At 43.1% G+C, this 11,694-nt stretch overlaps 1 protein-coding gene across 1 annotated transcript in view; it reads right to left on the minus strand.

Moving 5' to 3' along the window:
* The window catches only part of LAMA3 (laminin subunit alpha 3), a 110,767-nt gene extending 99,441 nt beyond the window's left edge, over window positions 1–11,326 (minus strand). Inside the window, 2 exon segments of the mRNA XM_050317399.1 lie at window positions 5,194–5,346; window positions 11,236–11,326. Of these exon segments, the coding sequence (XP_050173356.1) occupies window positions 5,194–5,241 (48 nt within the window). The 5' untranslated portion in view covers window positions 5,242–5,346; window positions 11,236–11,326.
* Between the last annotated feature and the right edge of the window lie 368 nt (window positions 11,327–11,694).

Consider the following 11,694-nt stretch of genomic DNA (forward strand, 5'->3'; position numbering starts at 1 on the left):
GGGCTATAGTCCAAAGTAAAAAGAACACAGTAGTACTGTCAGCAGTCGAAGGAAACCTAGGGAATTGTGGAGGGTTGGAGGCTACCAGCAGAGGTTCTGCTTTTACTACATTGTGTTGAGAGCAAGGTATTTAGAAGGACATATCACAAAATGAAAGTAACATGAAGGAATGGGCATGGAAAGAGAGGGGGAGAAGTAGAAGTACATACATGGAGGGATGGAAGTGAATGGGAACAAATATCTTCCTAAATGGATGCTGAGCAAGAGCCAGAGGAAAGCAGTGTCAGGAAAGGAGAGTAAGACTTGCAAGGTTTTATTTTGGGAATAATACCAAATTAGAATAAAAACACATCTATTAATGTAAACGTAAGGAAAAAATTCTAAGCCATTCTAAAAGGTTTTAATTAAAGCTTGAAGAAATCACAACACATTGACTACATCCTAAAGGATAACATATGAGCAAGAAATAATGTATTTAGGGTATTTCCCTGATTAAGGCTGGTAGCTCAGCTCTGAATGAGCTGCTTGTAGTGTGACTGAGAACTAAATGGAACATGTATTACCTGATACAACTTTCAGAAAATTCCATCAGACAGCTGTTACTTGATCAGCTGAAGTTGTGTTAATCTAGAGTTTACAACTAGATACATCTCACTGTGGTATGAGCCAAAAATCACAACTAACTTCAAAGCATAATGTTCTGTGGCATAATCCCAAACGAGCTTCCTGCACAAACTGAAATACTCAGAACTAGAGTTCTCCAACATGAAGTAAGACTTACGTGCTGTTAGCATCCCCATTTTTGGGTACTGCAGGGATGATACAGTACCTTTCCCAGATTAAAAAGCGCCTTTTCTCCTCAGTGTGAACCACAGAGCAGGGCTCAGTGTTGCTGTGGATTCAGAGCTGAGCAGGGGCTCCAGAGGAAAGGCTCTGACTTACTGATGGGGCAGTTCTGTAGGCTCCATGCAGTGGTTCTCATGCCTTAAAATCCGTAGGACTTCTCAGTGTTATTACAGAGGTTATGCAATTTCACACCAGACCTGGGTCAGCAATAATACAAAGTCTCCAACAGTTAAGTACAGTGAGTGCAATGACTATTTTTGGAAGCCCAGTTCAATAGAGCTTATGATAAATCTCCCACCATCTTGACAGCTTCTCCCTACAGGAGAAGGGCCTACAGGACACTGTATTTTACAGAGTGATAGTTAAATTACCTATTACTCCAGAAACACTTAAAATTATTATTTCAATCCCTTATAAGTTAAGAACAACTCTTCTTAATGACAACAGTTAGCCAGAGCTAATTATATTCACCACAACAAATACTGTTTGCAAACCTATGGAGATAAAGGATTGTTATCAAATATAAAAATTAAACCCCTGCCATATAAAAGCAACTCAGAAGATGTAACACTGTGAGGCTTTTTACAAAATGTTTATATGCTTTAACTGGCAGAAAATAAAATCATGAACTCCTCCACAGGTCACAGTACTTATCTTAAATTTATGGTTGAGTTTGCCTCCTTCCCTAATAAAAGTACTAATTTGGACATTACATTCCACTGTGCGCCTTTAATTTACAACAGTGACTAATAACATTGTTCCATAAAAATTATCCAACATATTAGTGCACAAGACTTCACCAAGCCTGAGTCTTTCAGCGCTATATTATTGCCACAAAAGCACAGTAAAAAAAAAATTACATGTAACTAAAGCAGCAATAAAGTTTGTGGTCTATACTTTTTGAAATGTAATAGTAAGACATTTCTTTTTCATCATACACTATCACACTGTCCTGAATGTTCATCTTCTTCCGAAGACAAAGTTCAGAAAAATACCTGGGGGAGTGTTACTGTAATATCTGCTGAGCATTAAGCAAGCCAGAGATGAGGGCACACCTGCTAAAATTAGGCAATCAAAAGAGTCAGGGGAAAGGCGATGAACTTCAGCTAGACACTCTGAATTCAGAAGTTTAAAATATGGTGAAAACTATATTGGGAAAAACATGACCAATTAAAGGAATAGCTGAGACTTTATTTGATCCAAATACTTTAAACAAGTCAGGAATAGCCACAGTGTAAGCAGGTATGTCAACAGAATTGAGAGACAGCCTCAGGGATCAACATTATAATTATTATTCAGAAGGACTGTGATTGATTAGAAATGTAACTATAGTACAGAAAGTCAGAAAGGGAGGTAAAGCAGGGCTTTTGCTTTAAGGTTTTTGCTTTTTCTCATATTACAAAGCGCAGTAAAATGAGCATTCTTCTAGCAGAAAGCTTTAGCATCCTGAAGGGATTTTGACTTTCAAAATCACCCCTAGCCCTTGTGAAACAGAAGCAGCACCAGGTGGGTGTTTTGTTCCAACTCAATTGTAGCAAGTGCTAAAACCTCCATCGTGGTGAAATATTCGATTAAATATTGCCATGAGACCATGGCAAAAGGCTCCGCTGGGACTCTGCTCTCAATCATAAAGATATAAAGCAGGAACACGGTAAATTAAAAGCTTTTGAATTTGCATCAAATTCTACTTCCTCTAATTGTGGATACTTGATGACCAGCTTACACTCAGTCATTGCTTCCCTGCACGCATATGTACCTTACCCATTGTCATGTTCTGCACATGCAAAAACATTTCCATATTTTGTTTGCAGAAAAAAGTGACTCGTAAAGAAACAAACAAAAAAATCACCAAAACCAAACCAAACAAAAACAAACCCCCAAGCCCAAACAAACAAAACCCCCAAAACAAACAAACAAAAAAGTGAACAAATAGATAAATACTCAGTGAGGAAAGTACACCCCTGCTATCTTTTCAATATTACAGCCTGTGGTTCTGCAAAGTATTTAGACACATACCTAACTTTAGGATTTATTTTTCCTTAAAAACCAAAACCTTCATCTCAGCTCACCTGAGGGGGAACTGCACTCTGAAAAATTGTCTCTGTTAACTAAGAAAGTCTTGCATGACTAACACACACCAAGCTCTTAGTACTTAGGACCCTGAAGTACGGTAAGGTGAACTGGGGTCTCAGTGTTTACCTGTTCTCTTGAACAGACTTACCCTGTCACAGTGTTCTTCTTCGTTAATAGTATTGTGTGCTACTATATGAATTTGGGGTGTGAGAATACTAAGCAAAATGTCAAAAGAGAATCTCAAGTTCAAACAGATCCTGAGATTAAGCTGTAACTGGATGAATGTAGATATAAGATAATGTTCCTGAAATGGGGGGAAAAAATCACCATATGAATCCTACTAAACCCTCATCCATCCAGTAGCTAAAATGATTCCTTCCTGATCACAAGACCTGAAGTAATTTTCACCTTTGTCTTGGGTTTCTCTTGTTTCCAAGTAAGGGAGTTCAGTCACCTTTCCAAGCCATATCAAAGTAATGAGAAACACATATCCTCCTGTTGAGAAATCCTTTAATAACTACAGGAATCTTAGCACATAGCAATTGGTCTCCAAGGAGTCTTATGAGAAGAGGGCACTCAATTCATATCCTTCCCTTGAAAGAAGGAGGTTTCTCAGAAGTTAACTCTGCACATAAAAAGTATGACGTCTGTCAAGGGGTTCTCCAAAGAAGATAACAAGCACACAGTGGGAATAAAAGTTTTGGATGGAGCAACGTGCAAAACAAGAGGGTGATGATGATGCAGCACAAGTACTGGTCAAAAAAATATACTGGGCTACACCGAAAGACAAATTACAGCCTGCAACCTAATCCTGTGTCTTGCAGAGACCCTGACAGATACAAGCAGCTCAAAAAGCAGATCTGCCTTACTGGAAAGTGATTGCCTTCCTGTGCCTATTCATAGCACCCTGCTCCGCACTCAGTCTCCCAACTCTGCATGTCCTGCCTGAAACACGCATTTCCCTGGAGTTTGTTGGAAAAGAATGACTGAGCAACTTGCTTCACAGGAGGATGAAGCAGCGGGGTATAACACTCCTCAGCTGTACAGTGTAACAGAAAGAGCAACACAACTCAGAGAGGTCTGCCAAGCTAATGGGGATGCTGTGGCCTCAAAATTCATTAGCTCCTTAATAGCTCTCCTTTCTGTCATGGCACAATGCAGAAAAGCAACTAAGAAAATGGGCATGTTATTAGTGTAATCAATAGAAATGCAAATTCAGAACTCACAGCAATTTGGTTTAAACTACTGATATCCTCTATCTTAAGCTGTTTGGCCTTTCTGCACTGCAGCTATTACTGGATACAAAAACACTTAATGAAGACATCCTCAAAATGAGAACCATTACAGACATGTGAGGGACAGGAGCATTAAAACACCATGTAACAGAAGACGTTAAATAAGTTGCATCTGAATCCCCAAAAAATGGTAGCCATGTCTCAGCGAGAAACATTTGCTTACTTATCCCTCCCTTTGCTGTCAACTAAATTGAACGCCCACTCAAAAAATCCTATCCAATATAATCAATCAATAAACAGTTACTATTGTCCAAAATACATATGCACACGTACACATACATTATGCAGACCCACACATGTATTTATAGTCATATATTTTTCAGCTGGTGTGAACTTGCACAGTGCAACTAATTTCACTGGATCAGTGCCCAATTATGGCAGCTGAGAATCCATCCCCGTGACTTAAAATACATACACAGAGGCTTTACTCAGCTACTTGGCCATCACTTGCACAGGAAATATGGGTGTTCATGTTACTGTCTCATTACTAATTAATATTACATTGGTTTTGCTGTCCCTTCCCTTCTAGGTCTGTGTTATCAGTATTTGTCTGTCTATCACGAAGATCTTGCTGGATGACAGAGAAACCAGAAGGACCCCTGAGGCAAAAGCAGACTCCAAACATTATTCTCAAAACATGCACATGAACAGAGACCATGGAGTCTCTCTCTCTGTGCTCATGGAAAAGGAAAATATTAAATGGAAGATAGAGCCCTCAACTAAGAGGTCCCTTCATGTAGCCTCAGGTTAACAAGTTAAAATGTCTGTGCAAGAAAGCATACAATCATTACATTTATGGGATGCCAGTGGTAAGAACCCCTACCTTCAAAATTCCTAAAGGAAAAAAAAATACAGAACATAAATCAGACCAAAACGCTGTGATGTTGGAAGTTAAAATCATCAGTTCAAAAGTCTCCTCCAATTGCAAAGCATAAATGCAAGAAATAATCAAACCTCACCCAACTGCTCATGTACTTACCTGTCCCAGATCTAAAGTGACATTGACTTCATTGTACTTCAAACCCATAGAAAGAGGAGGGCTCTGCCACCAGCGCTCTGTGCCATCGATCGCATTGGTTACCGGGTGAGCCTTGCTGGGATCAGCAGCATTGCAGTAATCACAAAACTGGCCCTGAAACACAATAAATTAAAAAGAGGGTCTCAGACGAAATCTTATGCACTGACGACACATGTGGTTGTTAACTGAGATTCTGATCTAGAGTGTTGACTAAAAATGGGGTTAAAGTTTGTTTTGTTGCATAGTATAATTTTCCCCTGGCCATTAAATTACACACCTATACTCTGAAACGCACTAAGATTTATGTTACAAACAAAAATTTCAGAATCTCGATATGGGGGCTACAGTAAATCTTCCTTTATTAACTAAGTTATTGACACTTTGGTGAAATTACCTATATGACATCTACAGTGGTGTTTGCAGGAAATTAATGAAACAAAGCTCCTTAGAACTGGATTAGGACCAACAAACAAACTATCCTAAATTCTCCCACGAGATATCCACATATGCATATAGCCTGGTATTAAAATCATATAAAAAGCCCTACGTTAATTGCCTATAAGTTTAGTGTTACAATTTTATAACACTGTTTCCATTTTTTTCATGCCATTATAATACATTATGAATCACAGGTTTCTGAACAACATGTACTCATAGAAAATGCAGATCCTATAGACTGTTCCCTTTAAGTTTCCCATTAAAGAATCCCATTGTATCCTCATTTCCAGAAGTTACTGCCCAATTTCTAGTCCACAACTAAAGCCACACTCCAGAGATGCCCTTTGAGAGTCTCTAAAGCTCTTTGTACAATAACGATGAATAAACTTCAGGAAATTCAATTGTCTTTTGATTTCACATCTTGGCTTGCCCTACAAGCTATTTTTATCTCCAAGAAAACGCATTTTACAGTCCACTCAGATTAGTGCTGAAGCACTGTAATTAGTTATTAAGGAATCTTTTATTGTCCTATTCATTTCTTATTCCAATCAATGGGTGGAGATAAGCAGTGAAAATGCTAAACTGTGCCAGGCACAGATCTCTGTAGAACCCCAACAGAAAAAAATGACATTTTCACTGAATGGCAGTACACTCATCACGGTTACTTCAGTCAGACAGCTGCTTAACCCATCAGCCTGTGAGGTGCTGGCACTGTTGGACTCCCAATTAAAATAAACAGAATGGGGCAAATGTTACCTTATCAACTTAGCATATTTTCATCAAAAACATGGCAAATCTTTTGTTGTTTCCACAATCCACATTGCCTGGCATGAAGCACGTTCCTGCCCTTTAAGAATTAAGAGAATCCCATATAACTGCCATTATTTTGCTTGTCACTGCTGTCGGACTAACCAGTGTGAAGTAACTGGAGCAATCATACTTGTCCACTTTTCACAGAGGAATAACATTAGGGCTTTCACATTCTTGCTGGGAACGGTCTTCCAAGGTTGGTGATCTTAAGATGTTTATCTCTAGTGGAATTTATTTAATATCTACCATAGTTACTAACGGATTGGAAAATACTTCATCATTCTCATGTGATACAAATACACCATCTTGTGTCTTTCAAACACAAATCATGGATATTCACTGAATATTTTTGCATCAATAACAGTAATTTCAGTGTCTGGCATCTAACAATACTTCCATCCTCGTCCTCCTCTTCTGGAAAGCCCAGAACATGACACCGTTTTCAGAAGCCATGTCTACGATTAGCTGTTCTGATTCAGCACTGCCAGTGCCAACCTGACTGACAGTTAACTCTCAAGAATTCAAAGAGTTGTTTAGAGACTTAAAACTCGCATACACAAGCCAGTTAACTTTATCTGGGGTCATGTTATAACACGATCCTCCTCCAGTTCTGCTAGAGAAGATGGTTTGGCTCATTTTCATATGAATTCCAATATGCCAGGACACTGCTGGATTCAGGCAGTTTGCTGCAGCAGACACCACATCAGCCCGTGCTAGCCACAGGCAATGTTGACAGTTTCTGCAGTGATGACAAAGAGAATCATATTGCTCTCTGCAAAATCAACACTCCGAGAAATCAATCTATGCACCGACAACTGCAGCTCCTACCACATCGCAGCATCTTTCCTGACAAACACATGCTCGGGTTCTGACATATATGTTACAACAGTACAAGCTTCCCTAAATAGCTTTATGATGTGCTTGAAACACAGTTTAAATTCACATTCACGATGGTGAGGTTGGAAACACACAGGAAACAATTGCTGGTAGAGAAGTTTCACCTCTGATCTGGAAACAACCTCAAAGAAAGGCTGAATGAGCAGTAAACAGTGGGGAGTATTAAAAGCAAGCATTTAATTTACATGCACTTATGTGATTTCAGTATACCAGAGCACTTGATCTGAACTCAAGATACCATCTTTTTCTTTTTGGGCACATAATTCAAAGAATTTCATTGCAACAGCTGGAGTTTCAGTTATTTAAAATTACATTCCAGTAACCCTGCCAACTAGGCAGCAAAACAAAAAATGAAAGAAAAAAAATTATTGGACAAGGCAGCCTTCCTTCTCACTGACAGTATCTCAGGAACTGCTACAGGACACGTCTCCGTTCCAGGAGACTGGGCCTCGAGACTTGGTCTAATTTTGGCTGCAGTTCATCATGCAGGCAGGTGTGCATTTACTGTGACCTTGTTACCCTCCTTTCCCCTCCTTCTCCTGAGTGAAGGAGAAACCTGGAACTGCATGAAAGAGTTTGCTGAAATACGCCAGTGTGGACCTGAGACATACAGGGATGAAAATGTCTTGCCTGTAAGTTATGGAAAGTGACAACAATGAAGAACTTGTTCATTATTTCATACCTAACAGTTCTGTGCCCACTGGCAGGGCAGGACAGGTATGCAGTTAGACTTTAATGCACACCCGCACACCACTGTGGACAGACTGGTAGGCAAAACCAGGCATGCCATTTATCTATCAGCTGCTGAAATATTTTATACTCTTGTGCATTTCTTCACTCAACACTGTTCTTATTAAGTTATTGTTCCACATGCCAGTCTGCTACATAAGGGAAATACACTGTTTTTCAGAGAGTATGTCCGGCATTGTCTTAAGAGCCTTGGTTGAGCTGCCCAGGAAGAGACTGTCCATCCCACTGATCACCTTTAAACAACCTCCAAACGCTTTAACTGGCTTTGGTGGATAATTCAGCCTCCATTAAAAGACACTTCATCAAATGACAAGCTGAACAAGAATGACCAATGGCAGAGCATTGGAAATAAAGCTGTGTCTGCTTTTCCTCTTGTTGCCTCATTTTCAGATAGCACTAGCAACAGAGCTGTCTGCTCCCTTTGGTAGGATGAGGATCACCCTCCACGCCTCCTTTCCAATTTCTCTGTTCATAGAGCAACAGCTACAACCCAGCCTTGTAGAGGAGACAAAAAGAGAGTGACTCAAGTGTGTGGTGTCACTTGAACTTGTATCAGCCCAACACAGTGGCTATTACACCTATCGCTTTATGTAAATGCCGCATGACCTTCCCTCAGACTGTCTTAAGAAACAACACATTAATACTTCTGCTGATTTTAAATCCTTCTATGCTTAGGTTCTGTAAAAGCTTAATGCACTTCTCTCCAGTTTCCCATGAAAGAAGAGATTCTCTTATTTACAGTATTGTTGAACTTGTGAAGCGTCTTGAAAATATGCACGTGGTGCTGTTATCACATTTTCCATTGTTGGATTTCCCTGGCCTTTTGAAAGACCTCCCAACCCTTGCTGAACCACAACAACTACTGGTAAATCACAGAAGTATTCATGTTATGTATCTCAATGAGGCTTTGTTGGAACTGGAGAGAATGGCTGCTGTATCCATGCTTACACAAACACTGCAAGAGGCACAACATGCTTCCTTGTGCCAGGGCTGAGCTACCAGTACTCCCTCTGATACTTGAATTGGACATGAACCATAACAGCCCTCTAACCTAGGACCTGCAAGTCAAATACTTAACACGAGGAACTCCCTTCTTTCTAGCCTCCCTCTTCCTTTATACAAACCCTCATTTCCAATTGGGTGTTCATATATAAAGGGAATGATTACAAAAAACATCAATGGCAATGTGCATCACGCAACAGGCTTCATTCCACTTGCTTGGCATGTTTGTCTGGTGTTTGCTTTGGCTGATTTTTACTATCCTGTGATGTCTGATATTTCAAGGCATGTCAGTATGAGATTTCACTGCAGCAATGGGCTACAGCAAGTTGCTGAGACATTTTTGGGCTTGCTGTTCACCTGGTGGTATTGTTGTTTCAGGCAACGTTAAACATGGGTGTTTCATTTAGTATGGTAGAATGGATGCCTAAACTTCAGAGGTGTGTTAGAAACAGAGGAGGAAGCAGCTTCCTGATCATCACAACTCTTTTTTGTAACCTCAGTTTAAGCATGTAATACCCATGTCCCAATTTTCCTATTAGTAAAACTGTGCATTACTCAGCCTCTAAGCATCTCCAAACCACTTTGAGGTGTGTTTTTTTTATGACTGAGGGCAGTGCACAAATATAAGGTAAATTGAGATGTCATGGTGCAGCAGAGGGAAGCCCAGAGCAAAGCATACTGCTGGCTGTGGCTGCCTAATGAACTGCAAGGGCAGGCTAAATGATGGTGCATGTTCCCTTCTGGCACGTGACAAGAAGTACATATACTGCACCTTCTCAGTCCTCTCCCCTTCCTTGAGCATCTATTCTCATAAAGAAATGTGAAAAACAACTCTTTTATCCACTGCAACCGCTTCTGAAACCACATATGAAGGGTTATTTCACTATTAAAGATACAAGCACCTCATAAGACCTTGAAACACTAGCCTTTCTTCCAAGACGCTAAAAATTTAATTGCATTCTTTCTGTATTGCCTGGAGTCAGACAGTGGACCTTAGAGCTTTCAAAATCCCTTTCAAATTGCAGTTTCATTCTGGCTCTCTTCTCCCATCAAGAGAGAATACAAATAAAATAACTTCGGCAGGTCTTGCGCTTCAGGAAAGTCTCCCCCTCGTAACACAGCTCTGACCAAATTGATACTGAGCATCCATTGCAGTGTATCAGTTTGTTACTCCTTCCTTACTCTCTAACAGACATGTCACTACAAGTTTCTACCAAAGGAAAAATATATTTCCATTAATCCTTTGCCGGGAGTTTTGCACTTTATTGTTATCTTTCTTGTGACTGGCACAAAATGAGTGCAATAATCTTATACTATGCTAGGAGAGAACAACATGATCCTCACTGCCCTCTGTGCTTATACTCCCTGTCAGAGTCCCAAGGAGTCTCTGGGCTTCCTCCCACAAGCAACGCAAGGCACAGACGATAAGCCTCTCATTTAGTGCTTGCAAAATACCACACAGCCACAAAATACTTGGCTAAACTCGAACCTCTTTTCCCGTCGGAGTGATGTCTGCTCTCCAGCGAGCGGCTGCCACTGCAGCCCCGCCCCATCCATGCCCCCCCGAACTCACTATTTTACCCCCAGAAGCATCACGCTGTTCACCGCGGACCATAGGCCACAAAACACCACCTGGGTACCCTCTAAGGCACTTCCAGGTGCCCGACGGGACGAGCAGCTCCCGCATCCCCGGGAGCAGCCGCAGCACCCTGTGCACCGCGGGCATCGGGGCCGGAGGGGAAGCGGCCGCTCCCCGCGGCGGGGGCGGTGTGTGGGGGTGTGTCTCCAAAAGGTACCGGAGCACCTGAGGGCAGATGTGCGGGCAGAACCGCCGCTGCCCGCCTCCGTAGTGCCCATCCCTTCCCTGCCTGGGCTCCCGCCGGTCCACGCTCCCCTTCCATGCCCGCGGCACACGCCCAGCCAGGAGAAAACGAGACCACGCGTCCCAGGGTAGCGCAAGGCCCCCTACACACACCTCCCTAAAGACGCACACCCTCCCGCGCCGCTCCGCAGCGCCAGGAGGCTGCCAAGGAGAGGGAGCAGGTGCGAAAGGGAAGAGGGTCCCGGCGCCGCCGCCCTCCCCGTCCCCTCGGGCCGCCCGGTTACCTGGATGGCGCGTCCGAGGGGCGCGGCGGCCGGGCCCCCCACCAGCTTGCAGAAGAGCTCCGGCCGCCCGGCGCCGCCCGGCCCCTCCCCGCAGGTGGCCGTGGCCCAGATTTTGGCCGCCGCCGCTAGGTTGAAGTAGGGCGGGTGGAGGCTGAGCCCCGTCCCGCGGGAGGCGCCGGGCTCGGGCTGCGCGGGGCACAGGGCGAGGAGCGGCGGGAGCAGCGCCCAGAGGAGCGGGGAGCCCGGCCCCGCGGCCATCCTGCGCCGGGCTCTGCCCTCGCCGCCCCCGGGGCGGCACTGCAGCTGCGGTGGGCGGGCGGGAGGGAGCAGAAGGAGAGGGAGCAGGAGCAGGATCCGGATCCAGAGCCGGCGGAGGGCTGCCCGCACTCTGCCCGCACCTCCCTCACGCCCTGGCTGCCTGCGCTGCTCAGGCTGGGGCGGGACGAGACGCAGCCCCGG

This window comes from Myiozetetes cayanensis, unplaced genomic scaffold (genome assembly GCF_022539395.1).
Source record: "Myiozetetes cayanensis isolate MyiCay16 unplaced genomic scaffold, myiCay2020 scf1, whole genome shotgun sequence".
Classification (NCBI taxonomy): domain Eukaryota; kingdom Metazoa; phylum Chordata; class Aves; order Passeriformes; family Tyrannidae; genus Myiozetetes; species Myiozetetes cayanensis.